The sequence below is a fragment of the Oryzias latipes genome, chromosome 5 (assembly GCF_053564925.1).
Source record: "Oryzias latipes strain Hd-rR chromosome 5, Olatipes_Hd-rR_3.1".
Lineage (NCBI taxonomy): Eukaryota > Metazoa > Chordata > Actinopteri > Beloniformes > Adrianichthyidae > Oryzias > Oryzias latipes.
The window spans coordinates 6,798,284-6,825,458 of NC_136241.1; the positions used below are offsets into that span (position 1 = coordinate 6,798,284).

A 27,175-nucleotide genomic window follows, 5' to 3' on the forward strand; every position below is an offset into this window, starting at 1 on the left:
CCTTGGGTGCCGGCTCCCTGGGCCCGGCGGTGCTCTCTCCGCGCGGTGGGGGGGTTCATATTACACCTGAGCCGGGGGTGTTCGTGTCCCTGGGGGGTGGGTCCTGGTCCTTGCCCCTGGGCGCTGTGCCCCGCCAAACTTCCAACATGGCCGAGCCTGGTCGGGCCATATTTATAACACCCATTGTGGGCCGCCCTTTTTTCCCCGGGGTTCCCCCCTCCTGGGCGGGGGCGGCGGGCCCCTGCCTTGCTCCTACCTGGACCAACCGTGGGCCGGGTGGGTGGCTGCCTGGAGTGCGGAGCGGGTCTCCCTTGGGGGGTCCTGGCTCGTACCTGGGGTCGGGGCGGGGGGATGCCCGGAACTCCTGGGTGGTGGTGGGGTGCTCGTCTGGGGCTGTGGGCGTCCCTCTCCGGTGGGGCCCTGCGTTGGGCTCTTCCGGCGCGGCGGGGGGGCTGCTTTCCTGGCTGGGCTGGGGCGGCGCTCTCTTTCCCTCCGCGCCTCCCTGCTCTCTGGCTCTGGGGGCCTCGCGGCGGTCCTGCTGGCCCTGGCCTGGGTGGCGGTCTGTGTCGCCCGGGGGGCGGTTGTTCCCTGCCTGTTCCCATGTGGCGTTGGGGGAATTCCGGCTGCCGCTGCTGCTGCGGCAGGGGTCTGCGTATGGGGGAGGCTGGGCGCTCCTCCTCCTTCTTTTCACATTCCACCCTCCATTTTAGAAGAACATAAACACTCACTTGAGCACAGGTGTTAGCTCACCTTTGCACCAATAGTTTGCATGATTGAATGAATGAAAGATTTCACACTAGTTGGTTTAAAGGCATAGGTATGCGTTCGTGAACACTATCTGTTTTGTGTACATGTTGACATGTGGACATTTTTGCAGCTAGCAGGTGTGTTGATAATATTTGAGTGTGTGTGAACAGGCCCCGCCCTTTTTGTACTACATTTGAACCGTACCGTAATGATAAACAACCAGTAAACCTGTCTGCTCTATGCTGCTTCATGGTCTTACCCCCCTTCCCCTCCTATTATCACCCTCCTACCCCCCCCCCTCTCTCTAACGTCCCTCTCTCTTCTTCCCCTCTTTCCTTTTCCGTCCGGTCCAACACCAAAGGTTTTCAAACATGATTGAAATTAATAAAGTTTGGCCTCAATTGCAAAAGGGGTTTATTCAGACATACCTTTGGTTTGTCTGAAGATGAATAACCCCTCTTGTTAAAATAAAATATGTCCAACACAAGAGGCCCTCAGCTCTCATCTGTTTGCCTAGCTGTTGGACAGGACAAGTTAAAAAAAAAAAAAAAAAAAAAAAAAAGAATGTGAGTGTGCATGGGTGTGTGATTGTGATAGATTGGCAACCTGCCCAAGATGTCCCCTGCCCTTACCCATGATTAGCCGGGATGGACTCCAGCAGCCCCGTGACCCCGAAAGGGACAAAACGGGTTAAGAAGATGAATGTTTATTCTATGTTGCTGATTTTTCTAAAATTAAATCATTTTAATTGAGGTTAATCCAATTGTAACCTATTGTCACAAAGGCGAACTTGCTGAAAACAAGGTTTGAAATTCTAACCAACCAAACAGCATGAAACTTACATCCAAAGTACCAGCAGGCTGATGAAGGGCTTGAGGCACAACAGGGTCCCTGAATTGCGGTCCACCAACACTCAGAGAGCTGGTACGTGGCCGGTGAGTAACAATCAGAACCTCCTTGGCCCAGTCGTCCATCAGCCGTTGCAAGTCTTCAGGCAGGTTGTGTTCTTTGGAACTTGTGGTTGTGCCTCCGTATGTCCCTGTTTTGTTGTTGCTGTTGTTGGCCTGAGCCTGGGCGAGGCCCATCACAGGCTGATGGGGAGGAGGAGTGACACCACTGGTCGTTTGTTGTGGTTGATTAAAAGCTCCTGATGCTGAAGCTCCATATCCTAAACAAACACAGTTTTTTATTATGCCACTTCATTGATAAGAGCCACGTGATTTTGTTTTTAAACAGTTCTACGTACTGCTGCCTCGCTCTTTCCCAAGACACAGGCGCTTCAGTGTCGACCCTGTTAGACAAAAGAAGATTGAATGCTAACCGCTTTCCTACTTCTTCATTCATTTGCATTAATATAAAGAGTGAGATGCGATGCAAAATAATACAATTGATTACTGCTGATAAATGAAAATGAAGCAAAAAAAATGTCAAGAACAATTGCACTACTTGAGCACAACACAAGATTTATGGAAGGAAAGTTATTTTAGGGTTACTCTAAAATAATGTAATAAATAGCAGCGACAATGAAAACAAAAAAAGTTTGTGGTGATCTACAGTGGAGGGAAAAAGTATTTGATATCTTGCTGACTTTGTATATTTGCCAACATAGACAGTCTGTCACCCTAATGGTAGATTTATTTGAATAGTGAGACATAGAAAATCCATCCATCCAGTTTATCCGAGGCCGGGTCAAGGGGGCAGCAGTCTAAGAAAAGATGCCCAGACTTCCCTCGCCCCGGTCACTTCCTCCAGCTCCTCTGGGGGGGGCCCAGAGGTGTTCCCAGGCCAGCCGAGAGATGTAGTCTCTCCAGCGTGTTCTGGCTCTTTCCCGGTCCAGGAGGTATCTGGACTAGATGCCCGAGCCACCTCAACAGGTTCCTCTGGACGTGGAGAAGATGGGGCTTTACTCCGAGCTCCCTCCGGGTGACCGAGCTCCTCTCCCTATCAGGGAGCGCTCAGCCACCCTACGGAGGTATCTCATTTCAGCCGATTGTATCCAGGACCTCGTTCTTTGGGTCATGACCCAGAGCTCATGACCATAGATGAATATTGGAACAAAGATCCAAAGACCAAATTGAGAGCTTTGCTTTCTGACTCAGCTCTCTCTTCACCACAACAAACCGGTACAGCAACCGCATAACCACGGACGCTGCTTCAATCTGCCTGTGGATCTAGCGCTCCAATCTTCCCTCACTTGAGAACAAGATCCCAAGATATTTAAACTCCTCCACCTGGGGCAGGAACACTCCACCCACCCAGAAAGAATCACAAACAAAATCAAGAAATCGACTTTTAAAGAATTAATTTAAATTCATTTGCATTTCATCGAGGGAGATAAGTATTTGATCCCCTAGTAGCCATTAAGAGTTCTGGTTCACACAGACCAGTTAGACTCTCCTAATCAACCTGTCACCTGAACTGAAGACACCTGTTTGACCTAATCATCTGTAGAAAAGACACCGGACCACAGAATCACTCCATCAGTCAGACTCCAAACTCTCCAACATGGAAAGACTAAAGTGGATTTAAGGGAGAAGATTGTAGACCTGCACAAGACCAGGATGGACTATAAAACCATCAGCAAGAAGTTGGAGGTTAAGGGGACAACTGTTGGTGCAATTGTGCCAAAATACAACATGACCATCGATCCAGCTGTAGGTGTGGAGCTCCTAACCAGATCTGACCTGGAGGGGTTTCCATGATCATGAGAACAGAGAGAAATCAGCCTAAAACAACAAAGAAAACCTCCTAAAAAACAGATTCTGGAAAAAAAAAGAAACCTCAGGGGTGTCCACATGATCCTCCCCCAGGACTGACAGGCGATGTATCAGAACTCACTCATTGACTCATTGACTCATTGACTCATTCATTCATTCATTCATTCATTCATTCATTCATTCATTCATTCATTCATTCATCTTCTGCCGTTTTATCCCTTTCGGGGTCACAGGGCTGCCGGAGCCTATCCCGGCCACTTGTGGGAAAAGGCAGGGTACACCCTGGACAGTTTGCTAGTCTGTCACAGGGGTATCAGAAATCTTAGAGAAGAATTAGCTCATCTAACCCTACAACTACATGTTTAAATAGTCCAGCAGTTGGACTTCATCCAGATGAGTTGGGGGACGGCTGGGGGCCCAAGACGAGTCAGAGGCATAGTCCACAACCAAGTGTAGGAGCAGGAGCAGAGACGAGGTACACGCATATCAGGTCACGGAGTGGTCCAGCCAGTCTCTGGACCTCAGTCCTATAGAAAACCTATGGAGAGAGCTGAAGCTCCGTTGCTAAATCTTAATGGTTTAGAAGTTATTTGCGAAGAATAGTGGACCAAAATGCCTCTTAATATGTACAGAAAGCTGCTCATGAACTATAGAACATGTCTAACCTCTGTGCTGCTAATAAGGGTTTTGCCTTCAGGACCTAGGTCTATTAGGATGACAGACTGCCAATTTATTTTTAAGTGAGTGTCACGTCCGGATTCCAGCCCAGGTTTTCCTCCCTTCTCCATTTCAGTCCTCACACCTGCAGCTCATCATATTCAGTCCAGCATAAAAGCAGCCAAGATCCACAAGGCTGCGTTCACACTGCAGGGGTTAATGCTCAATTCTGATTTTTTGAAAAAATTCGATTTTTTTGCAAGGCTGTTCACATTTCCAATTAAATGCGAACTTTTGTCATCTCCCGTGTGACCGTGAAATGACCCAGAAGTGACCCGCATGTGCAGAAGAGTACTCAACGGCGAAAAACGTCACGCGTTGTTTGCGGAAGTAGCTAACGTTAACTATGGATGTCAACAACAGTGATGTCAACAGCAGAGCTCTTTTTGCATTATTACATTTATTTTCACAAAGGAGCCAGGACAATTACAATCTTCTCATTTTAAGAAGGCATCGGACCCGGGATCCTCTGCACCCGCTGTTGTGGAATGGGGATGTGTATGTGCTGGGGCCGCGCGAGTGTGTGTGTAAGAGAGAGGAGAGAGCGCGTGCAGCGCAGGAGGGAGTGAGACGGGGGCAGTCATGTTGTGTGTTAGGGAGGAAGGAGAACGATAATAAAAGAAAGCTTCCCCCAGAAGAAGTGCTACTGACTCTTTATTGTCCCACTCTGGAGAATCTGAGGGTTCGAACGGGGAAGTGAACCCCGAAGGAGGATCCGCTTTCCGTCCCCCGCGCTTCTGACCACAGGAGTGGAAGAAAAAAAAAATCGCGGGAAAGGTTCAACACCAAGATCAGCCATTTTGCTGGAAATGTTTTCAAAAACCGCCCAGTTGCGATAAGAGCCCCCCGGTTTGGCCTGAATAGAGCTGTCACCCCAAATATTAATCAAATCAGTGACCTTGCTTCCCTTCCACTGACTGGTCTCAGCAGCATCGTCTGCATTGGTTGATGTTCTCTTTTCCGCCTACTTCAACGCAGAATAATGACGTTTGTAGCGTTTCAATGACGTACGGGTAGGATACATGTGGCCTGGCCGTTCAGACGGAGGTCGCGTTTGAAAAAGTTCGGATCTGTGTCGTTCAGACTGTCATGAAAAGATCAGATACAGGTTGTATTGGGGGAAAAAAATCAGAATTGGGTCGTTTCAGCCTACGAGTGAACGTTGACTCCTCTGCCAGATGATCTTCTGCTTCTGCTCTGCCCCAGCTCTCTGGTAACAGCTTTGACCCTGTTCTCGGATCCAGCCCTGCTCAACTCTAAGATCTGCAATTCCTTTTCAATAAACTGTTCAACTCATCTCTGTTGTTAAGGGCCTAAGTCCATCACCCCTCATTACAGTGGGCAAACCTACAAATTCAGCTCAATCAAAAACATATTTCCTCCGCTGTATTTGCCATGCATGTTCATGTTACAAAGTGGGCAAAGCACAAAAGTTTTGCTCGGTGATTATATTCACATCAGGTTATTCAAACCTCAAAATCTAATAACAATCCAAACATTTTCAAAAAATAGTTTCAGAAAAAAATCCACTTGCAGGTTTGATTAAAGGAGTATTAGTCTGTAAAAATGTATTTTTGTTGCTTACTTTTAAGTACTTTTTCTTCATGAAAGACAAATTAGGTAAAAGATGATAGCATTTCACTTGATGTGTTTGTATTTTCAGGTTCTGTGCCACTATGAGGCAACGCTCTGCTTGTTTTAGGCGTAGCTTCTAGACCGACTTTGTCAGGCTGTGTTTTTATCAACATGTTTAACCCAATGCATCTTCCAGAGAAAAAAGCTACTCGGGTCTAGCAAAGTAGAACTTTGTTAGAAGTGAGGTAATGCAGATGACGCAAAGCAGAAACTTGCTATTTAACACAATATTAAAAAAAATTATGCGAATAGAAACAGAAAAAAATCTAAGAATAAAATAAAAAAACAAATAGTGAAGGTAAGCGGGAAGAGGAGATACAAACAGATAGACAAAGACACAGGCCCACTGAGAAATCTAGCGCGTGGCTTGCTACTGGATTTATAGGTCGTTCTCTCTGATGGTTGAGGATAATTAGACCATCCTGCAGAAGAGCATAATCAAGGAAAGGAGATGCCAGTGTAAGGAGAGCAGGCACGAACATCAAAATCAAAAGACTAATGGAAGGAGCGCTGCTGTGTGTTGCACCTTGTCCAGCTGGATGTTGTGTGCCCGTGCCATCTCCATGCTGTCCAGCGTAAATATTGTCAGAGGACAGCGAGCCTTTGAGGGAACAGGGCTGTTGGGTCTGCACGGGCTCCGAGCTCGAGCTGGGGAGGTGGCTGGTGCATGACCGCGGCCTGCTTTGACTGAAGAAAGCTGTTTTGGCCGGAGAGCCGTTCGAAGTCACCGTGGGCTCACCTGCAGCTGGAACCACACCTGATCACATCAACATATATCAGAATGACGTGGGCAATAGTTGGTTTTTAAAAAGTCAAATTGGTGTTAGGAAGCTCACTGGACTTGCTGGAGTCGCTGGTTTTTGTTGTGACATTGCGAAACTGTTGAACTAGAGGGCTGAGAAGTTTTCCAGGCTTTAGTCTGTGCCTGCTGGACCTCTTTCTACGGTTTGCAGGCGGTGCCACATGTGAGAGACCAAGACCCGAAGGAGGAGCTTTGCCAAGTCTGCGATACAGCAGCTCCACTTCCCCTCTCTGATGTGCCTGCAGCTCTGAGATCTCTCTCAGGTGTCTGAAAGGATCAATGAAAATGTATACAAGACAACATAAATGTTGTTACATTTAAAACAAACTTTTTGAGTCAGTGGAATATTCTCACTTTTCCCTTAGTCTCTGTAATTCCCTCTTGATGTCAGAATCCTCCATCTCTGAGTCATTATCGCTGCTGGCATAGGCCGAGCCTGGGATGCCTCCATGCCTGCTGGGTGAGTCGGAACTCTGCACGCTGCTGCTGCGACCGGTGCGGCGGAGGAAGGCCATGGCCCTCCTCATCAAGTCGCTTCCTCTGCGCTCAGAACGAGGCTGCTGAGACTGCGTAGAAGGAGCCAGCTTGGCGGGGCTGCTCTCTGCCCCCGAGTCCGAGGACAGGAAGCGAGCGTGGACAGTGACATCCACAGGAACCGAGTTTGATGTCACAGCACGAGGAAGGAATTCCCCCTTGGTCAAGGAGGGTGGCGTGTCCAGGTAAAAGTCAGGAGGGGCAGAATAGCGGCTGCAACGTGTCCTCTGTGTGACATCATCTTCTGTGCTCACCACAGAGAAGCGGCCGATGGTGGTGTGCGTGGCCATGGCCTCTGCCTGGAAGTGCTCCCTGCTGTAACCAAGGGGGTGAGCGGGTGAGGCGACACTGCTCCAGCTCCTTTGCTTCACGTCTCGTTTGTTGGCGACTTCCGGAGGAACAGAGATCATCTGTCAAACAAGGGAGCAAGAGACTGAGATCTCCTGTAGTATAATGAAAGATGTGAACCAGCAACCCCTACTTAAGAAGAAAAAATCACATAAGAAAATGTCAACTCAACAAAATCAGAAAAGTGAAGTAAATCCATATGATGAAAATTTTAAAATAGTGTTACTATCTTGGGGGGAAGAAAATCTCAGTTTGCAACCAGATTTACCATCGCCCCTAACAAAAACTGTTTTCACAGAAACACAGCCCATGCTTTAGTTTAAACAACTTTTCTGTTTTCTCTACAGGGAGATGTTTGTCTTCAATAATGTTGTCAGTTTGGCACATTGGACTCGTTTTTAGCACGAAAGAAGCTTTCAAATATCAGTAAAAACTGATAAGCATTATTATTTTTTATCAGAATTTTTACACATTCAAAAATACACTAAGACACAGAAACTCGAAATGCATATATTTTGTCATGGTGCCTCTGGCAGTCTCTCCTCCCCCTACCCTCTCTGCTCTGCTTTCCTGATTGGACCCAGCTGTGGACACTCATCTCATCACCTGCCAGCCTTAAGGAGATCCAGCTCCAGCATTCATCACCAGTTCGATGCCCCTTATGGTGCTTAGCCTGGTCATTTGTTTTGAGTCTATGCTCTCGTACTCATCTGCTCATCTACAGGACTAATTACCCAGAGTGTCCACCTGGGTTCTTCCTCCTCAAGAGCAGTCTGATACTCACCTGCTATCCTAGCCTCCAGCCACGCCACGACTCCAGCCAAGTCAAGATCCTCAAGCCACACCATGATCTCAAGCCATGCCACGCCAAGATCTCAAGCCACGCCAAAACTCCAAGCCATAACTCCCGGTCGCCACCCCAGTATCATCTCGTCATCGGACAATCTCCCATATACTCACCCTCGGATCCTCATCCAGGAAAATAAATTCCTTTATTTGCCATCTAACTCTCCTGTGTTTTTTTCCGGGTTCCAGTGTCTGGGTCTGTTCCGCCAAGAAGATCATGACAGAACGAACTGGCCAAACTCCAGACCCAATGCTTTATCTCAGATGGCTTCTGCTCATCAGAACCTGTTTCGACGTCTTGATGGGATTTCACAAACCCTGATGGAAATAACCGGACAATTCTCTGCTTATTCCACAGCTACGGCTTCACTTTCCACCTCCAGCAACATGACCACTCCCACTTCCGCTACTTCACAGGAAAACCTCCGGCTTCAGCCAGAACCCTTTAACGGTGATGTAGATGCTTGCAGAGATTTCCTCCTTCAGTGTCAAATAATTTTCCAACAGGCACCCAGTTACTATCAGACAGATCAGAGTAAACTCACTTTAATCGTAAATTCTCTCAGAAATAAGGCTTTGCAATGGGCCCAAGCATTTCTCTCTTCCAACCCCATCTCCCATCTGCCTTTTGATCATTTCATTAGAGAATTCAGGTTAGTTTTCAACCAACCTCGCAAGGAGGAAGAAGCCACACGTCGTTTGCTGAGCCTCAAGCAACGCAATCATTCCGTTAGTGACCATGTGATCGACTTCCGTATTTTGGTGGTAGAAGCCAGTTGGCCTGATATAGGACGTTTTCTATCAGTCCCTGAATTAAACCATCAAGGATAACTTATGCTCCCAACCTGAAACTCATATCTTTGAAGACCTTGTCTCCGCAGCTCTGTGCTTAGATGTTCACCTCAGGGAACGGCAGGTGGAACGGAACCACCAAAATCACAAGCAACTATCTAACACAACTCAACATATCTCTACTCTGAAACCGCCCCCTCAATTATTACAAGACTCCACAGGTAAATTTATGGAAGAACCCATGCAGATTGGTCACTCTATGTTAACTCCAGAAGAACGTAAAAGACGCAAGGAAGAAGGGACTTGCTTTTATTGTGGTAACCATGTTCACCTAGTTTCACAATGCCAGCTGTGTTTAAACGGCAGAACCCCCCGTTAGAAGACAGGCCGCGGGCGGGTAGTTCAGTACTATCTACTGAAAAGAACTTTTTATATATTCCTGTCAAGCTTTGTCCTCAAACTGAGGTTTTCAATTTCCAAGCTTTGATTCCGGTGCAGAACAAAGTTTTATTGACCATCACCTTGTTACTAAACTGCATCTGTCCACAGAACCTCTGGACCCCCCTGTCGAGGCTGCTGGATTAGGTAGTCATCCGCTCTCACGGATCACACACCGCACCAAACCCGTTATTCTTATTACCTCTGGTAACCACAGAGAGCACCTACAATTTTTCATCACTCAGACTCGTCAGACACCCATAATTTTGGGATTACCTTGGCTCTGTGCTCATAATGCACAGTTTGACTGGATTAACCAACGCATCACTAACTGGATTTCCTTTTGTGTGGCTAATTGCCTCCAGTCGGCCATTCCATCAGTCACTCTTCCTGTTAATAATACTTCTGAAGAAATTGACCTTTCTAGAGTTCCCTCCAGCTACCATGATTTAAAGACTGTTTTCAGTAAAATTAAGGCTGGGGTGTTACCACCTCATAGACCATATGACTGCTTCATAGAACTGCTAAACTGTGCTACTCTGCCCAAAGGCAGACTATTTAATTTGTCAGGTCCCGAGAAAGCAGCTATGGAGAGTTACATGGCACTTTCCTCTAGACACATCCATCGATCCTCTTCTCCTGTTGATGCGGGGGGGTTTTTTGATGAGAAGAATGACAAAACCCTCCGCCCATGTATTGATTATCGCAAACTAAATCAGATAACTGTCAAGGACAAATATTCATTCCTTCTGATTAGCTCTATTTTCGATTCCGTCCTGGAAGCTCAAACTTTCTCAAAATTAGACCTCCGTAATGCCTATCATCTTGTCAGTATTAAGGAGGGTCTTGAATGGATGACTGCCTTCAATACACCTTTGGGCAATTTTGAATATTTAGTGATGCCCTTTGGCCTTACTAACGCTCCCGCTGTCTTTCAACGACTAGTCAACAACGTCCTTAGAGATTTTCTCAACCGATTCGTGTTCGTTTACTTGGGCGACATTCTCGTTTATTCCCAAACTCCTGTTCAACACATGAACCACGTCCGCCTTGTACTTGAAAGATTGCTAGAAAATCCACTATATTTTAAAGCCGAAAAATGTGAATTCCATGTAACCACGATCCCCTTCCTGGGTTCCATTTTTGAGGTTGGTAGCATTCGATCTGATTCCGCCAAGATAGAGGGTTTTGCCAACTTTTACCAACGCTTTATTAGAAATTACAGCAGCATTGCATCACCTCTAACTCAACTCACTTCTAGCATCAGACCCTTCAAATGAAGTTCTGAACCTCAATCTGCCTTTGAATAGCTAAAAAAAACTCCTTGTCACTGCCCCCATATTTACCCAGTCGGACCCTACATGCCAGTTCATTGTGGAAGTGGACGCCTCCGATTCTGGAGTGGGAGCGGTCCTCTCGCCTTGTGCCTTTTTCTCCAGTAAACTCTCTCCTGCAGAATGTAACTACGACTTGGGTAACCGGGAGTTACTGGCTATCAAGCTTGTCTTGGAGGAGTGGCGCCACTGGCTGGAGGGGACGGAACAACCATTCATTGTTTGGACTGACCATAAAGACCTGGCCTATCTCCACACTGACAAACAACTCAACTCCCGTCAAGCACGCTGGTGTCTCTTTTTTGATCGATTCAATTTCACCATCACCTATAGACCTGGTAGCCGTAACATTAAACCAGGTACTTTCTCTTGCAAATTCAGTTCCAGTTAAACTCCTACCACTTCCACCATCATTTCACCCACCTGCATTGTGGGTAATCTCACGTGGGACATCGAGACCAGAGTTCAGCAAGCTCAAGGTGAGGAACCTAATCATCCTCCTTGCCTTAATGGAACTCTGTTTGTACCATAGTCCCTCAGATCTGACGTACTCACTTGGGGACGCACTTCACGCATCTTCTGTCACGCCGGAGTTCACAGAACCTTAAGTCTCCTGCGGCGACATTTCTTTTGGCCATCTATGGGAAAGGATGTCAGGAAGTATGTCTCTGCCTGCACCATCTGCGCCCGTTCCAAATCTTCAAACTCTCTACCTTCTGGACTACTATACCCACTGCCCATACCTAGTCGACCTTGGTCCCACATTGCCATAGATTTCTTCGCTGGGCTACCTCCCTCTCAAGGCAACACAGTTATACTCACAGTCATCGACCGGTTTTCTAAATCAGCTCGTTTCATACCACTTCCTCAGTTACCCACAGCCACGGGAAAAGCTGATATTCTGATCCATCACGTTTTCCACCACCATGGCATTCCTGCGGATATTGTATCTGACCACGGTCCTCAGGGCATGTCTCCTGCGCACCAAGGAGAGCAACGGCCGCATTGCAAATCGTCACAGTGTGGTGGGGCCCGCTTACCAGCTTGGTCAGAGGGTTTGGCTCTCGTCACGGAACATCCCTGTCCAGGCTGCCTTCCGTAAACTCGCTCCTTGATTCATCGGACCGTACGTCATCGAGAGGATAATCAATCCCTCCTGTGTCCGCCTACGGCTACCGGCTGCCCTCAAGATATACCCGTCATTCCACATTTCCCAGATCAAACCTGTTCAGGAAAGTCCTCTTTGCCCATCGTCCGCTTCCTCTCCTCTCGCCTGTATCATCGACCCTGCCCCGGCCTTCACTGTCAGCCGGGTGTTGGATGTTCGGCGCTGGGGTCGGGGTTTCCATTTCTTGGTGGACTGGGAGGGTTACAGTCCTGAGGAACGGTCTTGGCTCCCGTTCCCTCATCCTGGATCCTGCCCTCATCGAGGACTTCTACCAGCCTCATCCCAATCGCTGCCCTGGACCACCCAGCGGCGGTCGTTGAGGGGGGGTACTGTTATTATGCCTCTGGCAGTCTGTCCTCCCCCTCCCCTCTCTGCTATGCTTTCCTGATAGGACCCAGCTGTGGGCACTCATCTCATCACCTGCCAGCCTTATCAAGGAGATCCAGCTCCAGCATTCATCGCCAGTTCGTTGCCCCTTATGGTGCTTAGCCTGGTCATTTGTTTTGAGTCTATGCTCTCGTACTCAAGTTTTATGTTAACCTTGCTTCTCTGCCTCATCTACAGGACTAATTACCACGAGTGCTAGGTCTTTCCTCCTCAATAGAAGTCTGATCCTCACCTGCTATCCTAGCCTCCAGCCACAACTCCAGCCAAGTCAAGATCCTCAAGCCACGCCACAACTCCAAGCCATAAGTATATTGGAGATTGTCGCTGTCGGACAATCTCCAATATACTCACCCTCGGATCCTCGTCCAGGAAAATAAATTCCTTTATTCGCCATCTAACTCTCCTGTGTTTCTTTACGGTTTCCAGCGTCTGGGTCTGTTCCGCCAAGCAGATCATGACAGATTTAAAGTTCCATAAAAAAACAAACTGCGTCCTTTTTAAGGTCCCACTCCAATCATCTTTTGATCCATTTCAAAGGCGTTTCCAGTGCTCTTTTAATTATGGTTATGCCATTTTCAGCCGTTTGAAAATGACCAAAAATTGTTGAGAATTTCTTTATTTCCAACAATTTGAATGAAAAAATACTTCCCAAATGCTATTTTAAGCTCAGTTTTTTATACATTTCCTTCGTCATCAGAAAAATGCTACAAGAACATGTTAAAACAAACAAACAAAATTTTTTTCATAGGAGTGGGTCTTTTAATTAGGATTTAAACGTAACCTGTTTTAAAATAAGCATCATATTATTTGCCTATTTGAAATTAAACCCTTCCAAAATAAAAAATGTAGTTGTGAAAAATGCATAATGGTAATTCTGAAGCTTGAACAAAGTAAAACAGACAAGAAAACCCTTCACTTTAACAATTCACCTAGAAGCGAATATTCAAAATAATAAAACGTTTATTAAAAAAATAAAGGAAATTAAAAAAAAGTTAATTTATTATCTACTTAACCATGAACCCTTTTAAAATGATTTGACTGAAATGATGGAGGTTTTACCAGAAGGTATGAATACAAAGAAGCACCACTACAATTAAACGGCACTGTTGTCACATGGCATGAGACAGCTCTGTTTTTGATTAACTAACCCCTCACTTCAACATTTAAAATAAAGAAATATTCTTTCATGATAAAACACAAATATCTTTCGTACCTTAAATCGATCTCTTGCTCCAGAACACGAAGCAGAGTGAGGAAAGTATCTTCTTGACAGAGAAGCTGCAGGGATAAATACAAACGTGTTGATATACTAACATGTTTTAACCTAATTATTATTATTCCAAAGAATTTATGTGGATTACTTAGTAGCCCATGCAGTACATACCACACACAGCTGAGTCGCTAAGTGTGCTCAAACTATCCATTCTCTCTGGAATTTGAGGCTAAAGGAGATGAATCCACCAAATAGAAAAAAACAAAACATCCTTTTCAGATCAAGAATTATCCAAGAAATGTTTTACCAATTGCATAGAAATCATATCACAGCTTTGAATAAATGCAGATTTGTCAAAATTGCCTGTATCTAGAAATTACATTTATTTCAAAATAACCCAGAAATATTTACATGCGTTTCAGCAGGAAATTGTACCAGGTTGAAATCCTTTTTAAAACCTCAAGGTAGTTTGCTTAAAAAGAGAGACCAGCACCTCCAAAAGATTTAAATAATCTGAATACCTGTGGAAGCTGCTGGAATCAATGTTAAAACTTGCGGGAAGAACCTCTCATGCAAAATTAGCTAAGGCAAGTTTATTGTTTCAGAAATTATGACGACTATAAAAGCAAAAGGAAAAATAGAGTATTAAAAATTACATACTTAAAAAAATGACCACGGGAACGTTTGCAAAATATTATGAACAACTATATAAAAACCAAGTCTTAAGAGGTAAAAAAAAAAAGAAAATCTAGGAGTTTTTGGACAAAATATCAATGACCAAATTAACACTTGAAGAGGCCTCTAGATTGACAGAACCAATTGGAGAAGAAGAAATTAGAGTAACAATAGGCAAATTAAAACAAAACAAGTCACCTGGAACAGATGGGTTTGCAGGCGAATTCTATAAAATATATATAAACGAACTGACTCCCATACTATGTAAACTTTATAACTATGCTTTAGATTCCGCGAGCCCGCCAAGGGTCATGGTCTGAAGCTATGATTACGGTTTCACACAAGGAGGGAAAAGATCCACCACAGTGTTACCGCCCGATCAGTCTTCTGTGTGGGTATTATAAAATACTAACATCCATCCCAGCCACCCGGATACAGAAATACATTAAGAAACTTAGAGATCCAGATCAGACTGGTATTAATCTAGGTTGTCAAGGAACAAACAATGTTAGGACAGTTCTCAATCTACAATCACTAATGGCAAAAAGATCCCAACCATCTATGCTTCTCAGTTTAGATGCTGAAAAGGTTTTGACCAGGTGGATTGGAAATACCTGGAATGCACAATAGTGGAAATGGGCTTAGGGGAGAAGTTTGTAGAATTGGTTCAGACTATTGTATAAAAACCCCAGATCAAAAGTCAGAGTGAATGGGCATTGCATGATAATTATTATTGCAAGTAAATCATATGATTTTGAAAGGAACTCGTGGGTGCTGCTGTCAAAACTAAACGAAAATTGCAATACCGGTACATAGAAACATATAATAACTCTGTTAGCCACAAAAACATATATCTTTTGAACTGTTAGTGGAACACTGTGGCTCTGGCTGGGTTCTGGTCTGTAAGCAACTGGACCAAATAGTTCTTTTAGCGGTAGAAGTGGAAATCCTTTTCAACATTTACACAGTTGTGTGAAGCAATTACCAGCTGTTCTCCCGCCCTGTAGCGCCCCTCCCCTATGGGCCCGGGGGTGCTGTTTCCGGACCCTCCGGCAGCGCTGTCCGGACCAGGAGGAGACTGGATGTACTCTGTCCCAGACCCCGGAGTCTCTGCGGCACTTCCGGAAGGATACATGGGGGCGTATTCCTGGTAGAGCAGATTCCTCAGTTTTTCATCCAGAGTTTTGATGGTGCTGTCCACAAAGCCCCCGCGGCCAAGCCTCCCTTCGTTGTCCGACTCGCTGGGCCCTGCGCCGTGTTGGGACGGCGCGGGGCTCTGAGGCAGTGATGACACTTTTGCCCCCCCCACAGCAGAAAAAGGCTGATGAAGGACGACCCGCTCGCCGCGGGCCACTGGAGTATAGCAGACGGGAGCTGGTTCTTTGGCTGAGCTCGGCTCCTGCAAAGGAAGAGGAGTGACAGGAGAACCTGCCTGTGAAGAACCTACATCCAAAGACAGGGGCATGACGAGCGGGCAGCAGGGCACCTCGTCAGCCAGGGAAACGGGAAGTGTCAAATCTGGCATGTGCTGAGGCGCACGAACAGGCGAGATGGAGTCCGGAGGGGATCTCTGGGAATGCTCTCCAGGTAGGGATGTATTTGGGGGGGATGGAGGTAACGTTTGAGCTCTGGACGGCTGGGCTTGATGGAAGCTGGGATGTCCTGAGCTCCCTGCAGAGTCCACTGCCGACATTGACAGGAGGGTTGGGGGTGCAGACACGGGAGGAGACAGAGTGGCTAGGAGAAGTGGGTCCATGTTGGATGTTATTGGGGGACTACAGAAAGCATAAATATCAAAGGAACATCCTCCACTTCCCCCAGACATGGTGGACGAAGATCCGTCCTCTGCACAAAGGCAAAGACAAAAAGAACAAATTAAATCCTGCGGCTTCTTCAGTTTGTGAGAGTTTCATCTTCAAGGCTAAACACTTCATTCCGACGTTGACTGATACATGTAAGGACCAGCTCACCTCTGGAGGTGGAGGGCTTTGCAGTGACGCTGTCACCAGGCTGGGTGGTGGCAGAGCTCCCAGGTGACTGTGTCGCTGTCCCATCAGAAGGTGTGTCCAAATTGGGCGTGGGTGTCTCCTCCACTGGACAAATTATAAACCACCTCTTTCCTGTATGAAGAAATACAAGAAGAATCACAAACGCCCACAAAAGAGTGATGTAAGTATTTAATAACCAAGCATATGGATATTTTTGATGGCTTACCATTTTGCTGATAAACCGGCTGAGGTGCTCCAGGCTGATAATTCTATGGAGACATTCACAAATGTTAGAATTTGTCCGGATTTGCACTCATTGTTCAAAGGTTTTTCAGAGATTCCTGTACCTCGCCGGCGAGTCCCTCAGACATTTGGCTTTGGAGAGGGCTACAACTCAAAGCTGTGGCTTTTTCCCCCTCAGTGTCTTCATTCAGCACGTCTTCAGCTTTGTCCACGATGTCCTTTAGCTGATCAATAAAAAGCTCCTTCTCTAACAACAGGATGAAGCCATTTTCTACCTGCAAACGTCAGGTTTTAGGGCGCGGCAAAAAAAAAACCTCAGGAAGTATGTCTGAATGTCCAAACAAACCATGTAAGTTGCAATTTCCTCAGGAGCATCTCCATCCAGATCGAATTTAAACGTCACCATTTTGTGATTGTGAGTCTCCAGCTGGCATTCCACCATTTTGTCGCCTGTGTTGCAGACCTGAGTTTGAAGGGAGGCAGCTTTTATACTCAACATTAAGACACTCTGTAGAACAGTCTGAATTTAAATTGTGTTGTGTTTTTCGAACACGACGACATGACTCACATTGAGCATGCTCAGTTTGGGCTTGCTGGTCTTTTCCTGCCTTGAACGTGTGCGTGCAGACTTGCGATGGTGTTTTCTTGGCTTTCCATCCCCCTTGTTCCCGCCTGCCAAGCTTTCATACCCATCACTTGTTTCCTTCCCAGAAGCCACATCAGAGTTGACACTAAAGCATTTAAATACATCGTTAACCTCCGAATGGCTTTACATTTTAAAAATTAATTTTTAATTTTTAAAATGTCCGCACACCTGTCATAGGTATAACTGGACAGTGATACAGATTTGTCACGAGGTAGATCCTGAAAACATGTGAAATGTAAAACACTTATTTCAACTTTGTCAAAGTTTGAACTTTATATTTTAACATTTTTTTCATTCTTTTCTTTAAATTAATAATTATCGTACCTACAAACTACTTTTTGGACAACAAAATGCATTACTGTCTTAAAATAAACTTGTGATTTATCCCAAACTTTGTGGTAAAAGAGAAAAAAATGAAATCTCTTGTGTAAATATTTTAAATCTGCTGCATACCTGCTGCAATACAATAGCAGCATACCCCTAAACAGTTAATGAACCCCAAACTCCTGTTTCCTGAAGCCTTTAGAGCCACGGCACCATGACCGTGCAAGACACAAACTATAATAATACTAAATCTGGTGAAAATAAAGTAAAACTGTACTAAAGATATCTACAACAGTTAATATTATACTGTTAGAAAATGGCCAAAGTTGACCCACAAGAGCTTAAAGCAGTGATAATGCCAGAAACTAACTGGGTTAGATCTTTTCTTTTTGACTTGTGTTTTTGACAAATTTTTGTGACGCTTTAAAATGATAGATGCTCAGTTTGTCTGGGGTCCTATTCACATTATTTTATATTATGGTAATAAAAGCAATTGTCCCAAACTAAAATTTTAAGTATGGCCCTTCTCCAGAGATTTTTCTTTTTAAACAGTCCTGATGGAAACACTTGGACGACATCCATACCTCGACACAAGAGTCTTGTTGAAAGGTGGCTGAAGCAGCTGGCTCTGTGTTTTGCTGAGTGTTAGCCAAGGAGGCAGACTGAGGAGCTGACATTGCTGTCTGGATGCCAGCAGGCTGCGGTTTGGGTGCGACTGAAGCTGTAACGGGAGCTGCAGACTGGACTGACACCGGGTGAGTGGCAGGGGTGGGGACTGCAGGTGGGGCGGGGATTTGAGGTTTACCACTGGTGGATGGTGCGTCTGAGTTTGTGGAGGAAACCATTGTTAATTCAATAGTAAGACTGGGTTCAGACACTCGTGCCTGAGCTGTTGCCGAAGCTTGTACTGCCGTCGAAGTTGGAGTTTGAGAGCAGGTGGCAGCTTGAGCTGACACTGGACTCAGGGGTTGGTTTTGTGCTTGTGTCAGAGTTGGAGGTTGTGATGGAGCCTGATGTCCCACCTGGGCTGCAGCTGAAGCCGAGACTGTAGCTGGTGCAGGGACTGCGGAGGAAAATGAGGCCGGAGCTACAGACAGGTTGATGGACAGCGTTTCTTCATCTGCACCTCCCCTGACCGGAGACTGACCAGCAGGCAAGACTGGGCCCACTGTAGCTGAAAGCTGATCATCTCTAAGAGTCCCCTGCGAGGCAGGAACCTGTGAAAGAAAACAACACATGAAGAAATCTGGGGGGAAAATTTGTTTACGTCTAAATTTCTAGTTGCATGCTCTGCATGCAGCACATCGACTTTACGGAGACATTGCCACCTTAGTTTTATAGATCTCTCAAGACCGAACCAATACAGGGAAATCTGAGTCAAATATTCACCTGGACAGGCTGGTCAGCCAGTTCCTGCTCAGGGATGGGGGCAGGGAATGGGGTGGTTTGCACCTGAGAGAGAGGTAAGGTGGAATGGGGGGTATAGAAGCTACCGAGGTTTTGTTGAGGTGTAGGAAGGTCACGCTGCTGATGAGGCACAGCAGAGGACCTGGCCATGGCATGAAGTGGACCAGGGAATGCCATGTATTGTGGAGTAGACAGAGGAGTCTGAGGAGTGCCAAGAGAAGAAGGCACAGATGGGAGGGCAGCGTAAGGGGTCAGGGGAAGGGATGGAAGTTGGTGTGAAGGTGTGTAGTAGGAGCTACACACAGGATGGTTGGTGGTTCTATAGGCAGATGGCAAAGAGGCTGGGGAGAAGGGAGAGGCCATGTGAGCCTCAGTTTGAAAAAGAGGATATGGTGAAGTAAACTGGGAAGGAAAAGGGGAAAAATGAAATAAAACGAACAAAGTCAGCCAGTCGATAGAGATGACATTCACACAGGCCCGTTGTACCAAACCCTGCAATGTGACGCTCATCAACATGTTAGGGGAGGCTGTCACCTCATCGTTTTCAAAAACCACTCTTTTTTTAGATGTATTTTTGTTTCACTGCTACAACAACACACCTGTGTGTTGATCTGCAGAGGCAGGAGTGGGCGAGGACCACTGGAGACAGACTGTGGAAAACTGGTGGATGTATCAGGAGGACTCAGAGTTGATACTGGCTCCTCAGCAGATAACAGCTATGGAGGGAAATTGAACGTTTGTATTTTCTTTTTTTTGTTAGTAAGGATGTTCCACTTTGAAAAAAACAATAATTTAAAAGCAGATTTTAACATGGTAAGAGCTAAACGTCTTTGACGATAAACAGATGCAGTTTATGCCTTAGTCACATGTACCCGTACGGGGGTTTTTGGATTATCCGGGCCCGTGGAGGTGCCGCAGAGGAGAGCAGTGGCTGCATCTTAAGGTGAGCACAGTATATTCTGCAGTTCTTCTGATGCTCAGGTGGCTACCTTAAGGGACGTCATGAAAACGGAACGTGTCATAATTGTGTGTGCTAAGTATTTAAGGATAATGTATGTAACATGCAATTTTGATATAAGGATGATGCCGTCCTAAGGTGCTCTTTAACCCTTGTGCTATCTTGTGGGGTCCAGATGACCCACTCCCAACATTAACATGCCTCCAAGGCCTCCAAGGCAACGTTAATGTTGGGAGTGGGGTCATCTGGACCCCACTAGACAGTGTGCTGAACCTTTTCTCTTCAATGATTTGTGATCTTCACTGGTGTCCATGGATTACATGAAATCTTTCCACCTTTATCCACCTTTGTCATGGTAGGGAGAACACGTCAATGTAAGGGTGGGGTCATCTGGACCCCACAAGATAGCACAAGGAATAAGCCATTTGTGAGATGCGTGCCCTGGCTCCTTACTGACCACGAGGAAGTGCCACAGACACGGAGTGTACCTCTGATGCGTAAATGCCCAAAGGACGTCTGTAGGATGCCAATACACACTACATTCTAATATATTCGCCAAATCTGACACTTTTACCACAAAATGCAGGATTATTTTAATAACGAGCTCCACTAACAATTAGACCGGGCACAAGGCCCACGCAACAAGCAGACACCACTTTAACAGCACTAAGGGACTCCTTGCACACTGCGCAGGGTTTATGGTTGTCTGAAAAGATGAAAAATCTGTACAACATGCCTGCATTTCACCTATTTGATCCTTACGTGTTAAGTGTAGTTTCTGAGTTCAATTTCATGTGAGTCACCTAGGTGCCCCATACAGAATTGCCCACTTTTTGTCCACACCTTTCCTGTCGCACCTGTAGGGGCAGTTGTGACTAAGGCATAAGATCGTTGTTATGTGACTGTAGAGTAAGAATCTACCTGTGATGAAGCAGGAGCTGGCTGGAGATGGGACTAAAACAGGTAAAGAGATATGGGAAACAAATGCCAGAATGAACATTCTCATGCACTTATGTAGGCAGATATATAGTTGCAGTTGCATTTTGTTTTTTAGCCGTTTCTCTAACACTGTCAAACAAAAAAAAAGCGAATTTTCTTTTTCTAATTCTTCATTTTTCTGTGAATGTTGTAAGCATCTCCGGCTTGCAGCACCTGCTCCTGGCCGGGCTGGACGGCGAGCTGCATCTGCGTAGCGGGCGCGGCAGCTGGGAAGCTCTGTGCTGTCGGTCTGCTCTGGTGAGCGGGAGGGGCTGGGGCTGAAACCATCTGGAAAAAAGCACAAGGGCAACACCAGTTCATTAAATGCAACTTCTTGGATTTACTGTGATTGTGTTCCAACAAATCAAGATATTCATTCATTCATTTTCTTAACCGCTTTTTCCCTTTTGGGGTCACAGGGCTGCTGGAGCCTATCCCGGCCACTTGTGGGCGAAGGCAGGGGACAACCTGGACAGGTTGCCAGTCTGTCGCAGGGTAGAATATCCTCAATCACACATCCATTCACTCTCACACTCACACCTAGGGACAATTTAGAGTTGCCAATTAACCTATGAAGCATGTTTTTGGACGGTGGGAGGAAGCCGGAGACCCTGGAGAGAACCCACGCATGCACGGGGAGAACATGCAAACTCCACACAGAAAGGCCCCCTGTCGATGTAGTTTTTCACATCCCCCAGCCGGGACTTGAACCGGAGGCCTTCTTGCTGTGAGGCAAGAGCGCTAACCACTGCGCCACCGTGCAGCCCACAAATCAAGATATCTTGTTCATAAACAGGATTTGCAGGGTGGGATTCATGAGGTACAGTTGCAAAACTAAATCTAGTTTCACCTATTTGCTTTATTGCTTTTTAAAATGTACATTGCACCACAAGGTTGTCTAGTACTAAGGACAATGCAGAAGCAGGCACTGGTTGTCATTAGGGATGACTGGTGTTATGCTGCAATTAGCCAACAGGAAGCTTCCTTGTCTAACATACCAGTGGATCTGGCCTGTCTTGGCTGTAAAGAGGAGATAACAGGAGCTTCCTGTTCAGATTTGGGGTGCAGCTGAAGGGAGTTTCCAGGCTCAGGCCCTCATCAGTATGCTCAGCCACTGAGCATTTAGTTCTCCCTCCATGACTGTGCATTTGAGGATTAAGACTCCCTCTGTCAGAGAGGGTAGGAGAACTGGTTCTGCGACTGACAATGTGACGGAGGCAGTAGTTGAGGAGGCCGAGATCTCCGTCTTCAAACAGATTTGGAGGAAAGGCAACTTGGGAGGGGGGCGAAAGACGTGGAGGTGAAGTCACCGCAGTGGCCTGACTGCCTGGTTTTTGGGCAGAATGTGAGAGTAAAAGGGGCGTTAGATTGGCAGAAGGAGACCTTGAAAGACGAGGCGATGTCGGAGAGCTTGGAGAAATTTGGGTGGAAGTGGGGAAAGTGTGTCCCAGTGACCCTCCTCCCTTTCTCCTGTCCTTGAGAAGGAGAGACATGCAAGCTTTGCAGTGGTGGCGGTGGGGCTGTGGACTGTGCTGGACATGCAGACGCTGCATTGAGGGCGATTGAAAATTCAGGGGAGGGTGGAGTGAATCAGAATGACTTGCTGAGTCATCAGGGGATTGTTGATGCAGGGGGACGAAAGGAGATAATGAAGGATTTTGGGCATCATTGGAGTTTAGGTAATTTGTCGCATGCCCTCTACTCTCTGTGCTGCCTGAAGAAGTGAGATCCTGTAAAGGGCGGAGGCAAGGAGTCTGATTTACTGTCTTAGTGAGGGAACACGTCCTACACTGTAACGTCTCAACCAAGGAGGTGCTGCCACGCCTATGACACTTTGTGATGAGGAGGTTCTCGTAGCTTATAAAGGGGGTGCTATAGTGACGCTGGTTGAATGTCAATCCAAAAAAAAAGCACAAAGAAAGAAATTAGTGGCACAAAAACCCTGCATAACAGTTCAAAGACATGCCTTGAAGAGAAATGACGTTCTGGAAGCTAAAGGGAAGCATGTACTCACTGACTGACACTGATAAGGCCCCTGCTGAAGTTGTGTTGATGGTTGTAAAAAGGCACCAGGAGGCAGCTGACCCATGGTCTGCTGGTAAGCTCCTGGGTGCAACTGGGTTGATGGTTGCGTGTAGCTGTCCTGTGTTGCCTGTGCTGTGAGCTGCTGGTAGGGCCCCTGGTGTTGCAGAGGGTCAGTCTGTGCAGGACTGCAGACCATCTGAGCCCCACAAAGAGGTTCTGGAGGCGACTGGTAGGACCCATTCTGATGATTGTTGGGATCCTCCAATTGCATGGTAGAGGTCATCCCGCTTTCAGCTTGAACAATTGGGGAACAAACACTGTCATTCACAAATAAATCTTCTGAGGAAAAAAAGGACAGCTAGAGACAAGTTTCTCTAACAGAAATGATAAAACAAAATTATTTTTTAAAACTGGTGTCACTAAGACCGCATGCCTCTTTTGACAGTTTCAGAGCGCTTTCAAACAATGAATCGTATAATATTTTCACACTGCACTTTTGAGAATGGACTAGCACACCTTGAGACAACTCACAGTCAAAAAGCCTGCCTGCTTTAGGGTGCATTACCCAAAACAACCAGCAACAATAAGCAAACAAGTCTTGTTGACCATTGACACATTTTCCTATTTGGTTTCAACTTACATTTCTTGGAAATTTAGTAGTAGACTGTTTTTTTACTACTGGCACTGTATCTTTTGTTTACTTCCCCTTTAGTCAGCTGACCATTCATTCTGAAGACCATGGAGTGGTCAGCAGTTTGAATATGCTTTCAGTTAGCGGATATTTACACCACGCAAAAAGGTTTGATGCGCACCAATTTACGGTTTCAGGAAATGTCCTGTTCATTTAGGTGATAGTCACACACACCAGTGCAGAGGGTTGACCCGAAGGGGTGCTGCAGGTTTTTGGGTTGTCCAGGCCCGTGGAGGGTCACAGCATCTTAATTGGAGGTGTGTGTAGGTGGCAGTTCCTGTGCGAACACCTTAAAAGGACGTCATGGAAACGGAACGTATGATTGTCTTGCGTGTAGAAAGTTTATTGTGCAGCGTGCGTAAAGCAAATCTAGGTTCCTCGCACTTGTCAAGTTTGAGGGATGCTATTGTAGAGTGTCTTTATACAACATCCTAGTCATTAGTAAGGTGCGAGCAATGGCGCCTTACTGACTGTGAGCAAATGCTGCGCACACAGGGTGTGCATGTCATACGTAAGTGCCCATGTGATGCCCGTAGGATGCCTACACGAACGAGGCTCTGATTATCCAATCACCTAAATTCTAACAGTCAGGCTGCACCGAAGGGGCGAGCACTTACAACTTTTACGCCACTCATGGGCTTCCTGTGCAGTGCACAGGATTTGATGGTGGTTACAAAAAAGGAAAAATCTATACGACGTGCAATCTCACAAACTTCACCCTTTATTACCCTTACATGTTGTATAACTGTTCGCTATGACCTGTCGCCCGCATCATGCCTATAGATGTGCATGAACATTTTCACTCAACAGGCTCACCGAGCGTTCTACAACTTTGGCATTTTGTGCTCATTTTTCGCCTGCAGACTGTGACAAAGGCTTTCGCAAGTGTGAGTCTCTGCTCACTTGCAGATGAACTCTGGTGCTTTTAACATCAATGTGACTACACCACCTACTATCCAGATGACCAAAGGTGGAAAAGGATGCCATGTATTATGAGTAAAACAAATTACAAATTACTGAATGTTTTAGGCGTAAGTGCAAAGGTGCTTAAAGGTGCAAGCCCTTAATAATGCCATTGCTTCATAAAAAACGGTCAGAGGAATCGCTTCTGTAATTTCTTCTCTTGTCTTTCAAAGCAGAGTTTGCTTTTGACAATAGCGCCCCTCAGTGAACGGCCGTTGGAACAGCAGGGTTTTTATGGACAGTTGCTTCACCCGAGTCTTTGATTTGCTCCTAGGAGGGCCAGAAAGGAAACCCGTTCACACGAAAGTGGGAAATTTATCAGCATTTCTCACTCTCTGTACCAAGTCATTGGAACTATAGTGAAAGAGAAACCTAAGGCTCAAAATGTGACCATTGTAAAACATCTCTCAGTTATTTTTTTAACTTCCTTACATGAGGCAGATACGACGACAGGCACAGTGCAGGTCAAACTCTCTTGGTCCTCATACTCTGCATTGGTTGACGTGACCCCCGGGGGTAAGATGGTGCCGGGCACCTGCAGTAGACTTGGTTGAATCTTCTTCTTTGCAGCTGCCTCGCTGTTGCCATTTGTTGAAGCGGTTCGTGCCCTCCTCCATTTGATTAGAGCTACTCTGTCTTTGATGGACTTCCCAACAATCTTCACGTCACACTCAAGGAAAAATCCCGATTCAATCTACAAGACAGACAAACATTGTGTTGCTGCAGTTCAAATAAATCCAGGAAGGAAGTCAATACCTCGTTCAAGTCAAAAGTCTTCCTGCACGACTAAGAACTGTTTTTTTTCCCTTTTGGATCAGACTGTGCAGTAGAGCAAAGATCAACTAACTGGATGCTCTGGTTTCAATACAATCAACACAGTTAATGTCTTAAGCTTGTCATTATAGGCAGTTTGTTGCAAACGCTTGACTAACTTTCACAAACATTTGACCAAACAGAAACACTCAAATCGGTCTTTAAAGGAAGGATAACTCCACGGTTGTTCAAGGCCGTGAGCTCAGACTCAAGAAGGTTAGAGGTGATGGTGGAGAATGATGAGAGGCTCTACATGTCAAATTATACTTGTCATTTTAAAGATCATCCCATTTTTAACCTTATTTCATATGAATGCTTATGAAGCCATTTTAATTTTCTTAAAAGGCATGAAAGTAAAAATCCTAAGATTGAAGTAGATCATTAATACAGTACTTTTGACTGATTTGATCTAATAAATGAGCTGGTTAAGTAATATTGATGACTCACGACAGTCACTCATTTCAACAGCTACTCGCAGAACAAATGTGTATTCAGTGGTTACAGCTCAGTGGACAAAAAGAGCCGTGACATCCAACCTGCCCACAGCAAATACAGGGATAGCACATGCAGAAGGCTTATAAAATACCAATGGTCAAGAGTTTGCTGACCCAATCTCATACCTTTACCCATCCAGACTCATTAAAGTGTAAAAAAAAACAGAATTATAAACTATAAAGCTTTGTTTTTACCATTTCTTGTGCAACTACTTCTGGCACTTCATTCACCAAGTCAAAGGTAAACTCAATGGCTCCGGTTTCTTTGTATTTCCCCTTCAGCTTTTTAGGATCTTCCACCCACAGCTTTAGAGCAATAGTGGATTTTTTTCCATCATCTTCTTCGTTTAGCTCCACTCTGACACCAGTGTCCTCTGCAAAGTAGGCATGATTTAGGAGGTCCTTGATGGAGTATCTGCAGGAAACACATAAAGAGCAGCTACACTGCAGTGAACACGTCTGATGTACGACACACAGAAGGATGACAGGTCACTGCTGGCGTTGGCTTAACACGGATGGAGTGAAACCAAACAAAAAACTGGCTGATATGAGGGTCAGCATAAATAATGCCTCAAAAGTGATCGTGCTCCACTTACCTTTCCTCCCACCTGTGACAGATGCACTCCCCAATTATTTCCTTAATTTCTGGGTCACTGACTTTACTGTAGCTGGCAGGTTTCACCCCCTGAAACGCAAGGCCGGGTTTTTTTTCAGCTCAACAGCATGTCAACAACAAAAGCCCCCCCAAAAAGGTTAAAAAAAAGTATGCAGTCTAATAAGAAACAATCATTTTTTAAAGCTATTTTCCCCTAAATATGATGTTAAAAATGAGAGTTATGGAGAAGTTTGTGCAAAGAGGTTTGTGTTTTGATGTTGCAATTTTTCTTTTTTTTCTGTTTTTACTGTTGCATTTAGCATCAAATCCATGTTCTCTAACCTCAATCTATTCTGCAAACTGAGATTAATCCAGTGTTCTCCAGACAATGCATCACTGAGCACATGTACACACTGGCTGGTAAAACACCAACATACATGTTTTAGACAAAACATACATACTGGTACATGCAGGACATGCAGACACCAACCAGAAAAACACCTTGTTCTTAAGAAACAGAGCTCAGTGGTGCTTCGCATTACAGATAAATGTAACTAAGTATGTAGCAGTGAAATTCACAATCTTACCTTAATTTGTGTAATTTTTTTGTATTTTTACCTACCTATTGTGTTTTGGCACTGTGTAAATGATGTGTAAATGACCAAAAACAGAAATTTAGCTAGCATAATAAAGCAAT

At 45.5% G+C, this 27,175-nt stretch overlaps 1 protein-coding gene across 14 annotated transcripts in view; it reads right to left on the reverse strand.

The window, feature by feature from the left end:
- wnk2 (WNK lysine deficient protein kinase 2) overlaps window positions 1-27,175 on the reverse strand; it is a 41,832-nt gene that overhangs the window by 7,302 nt on the left and 7,355 nt on the right. The window contains exons 5-30 of one of the 14 annotated variants that reach the window (XM_078946937.1): window positions 26,480-26,568; window positions 26,079-26,298; window positions 25,009-25,270; window positions 22,912-23,216; window positions 21,896-22,780; window positions 21,072-21,185; window positions 20,841-20,873; window positions 19,561-19,677; window positions 18,944-19,363; window positions 18,702-18,771; window positions 18,139-18,617; window positions 17,399-17,448; window positions 17,153-17,315; window positions 16,931-17,047; window positions 16,689-16,859; window positions 16,568-16,610; window positions 16,324-16,473; window positions 15,339-16,198; window positions 13,850-13,907; window positions 13,679-13,743; window positions 6,973-7,562; window positions 6,653-6,885; window positions 6,343-6,573; window positions 6,140-6,238; window positions 1,994-2,038; window positions 1,590-1,915 (exon numbers count right to left, since the gene is read on the reverse strand). In XM_078946937.1, coding sequence (XP_078803063.1) covers window positions 1,590-1,915; window positions 1,994-2,038; window positions 6,140-6,238; window positions 6,343-6,573; window positions 6,653-6,885; window positions 6,973-7,562; window positions 13,679-13,743; window positions 13,850-13,907; window positions 15,339-16,198; window positions 16,324-16,473; window positions 16,568-16,610; window positions 16,689-16,859; window positions 16,931-17,047; window positions 17,153-17,315; window positions 17,399-17,448; window positions 18,139-18,617; window positions 18,702-18,771; window positions 18,944-19,363; window positions 19,561-19,677; window positions 20,841-20,873; window positions 21,072-21,185; window positions 21,896-22,780; window positions 22,912-23,216; window positions 25,009-25,270; window positions 26,079-26,298; window positions 26,480-26,568 — 6,195 coding nt within the window. Of the gene's footprint in view, window positions 1-1,589; window positions 1,916-1,993; window positions 2,039-6,139; window positions 6,239-6,342; window positions 6,574-6,652; window positions 6,886-6,972; window positions 7,563-13,678; window positions 13,744-13,849; window positions 13,908-15,338; window positions 16,199-16,323; window positions 16,474-16,567; window positions 16,611-16,688; window positions 16,860-16,930; window positions 17,048-17,152; window positions 17,316-17,398; window positions 17,449-18,138; window positions 18,772-18,943; window positions 19,364-19,560; window positions 19,678-20,840; window positions 20,874-21,071; window positions 21,186-21,895; window positions 22,781-22,911; window positions 23,217-25,008; window positions 25,271-26,078; window positions 26,299-26,479; window positions 26,569-27,175 lie in introns of all 14 variants that reach the window. The other 13 variants (XM_078946938.1, XM_078946942.1, XM_078946939.1 and 10 more) reach the window with 13 other exon arrangements.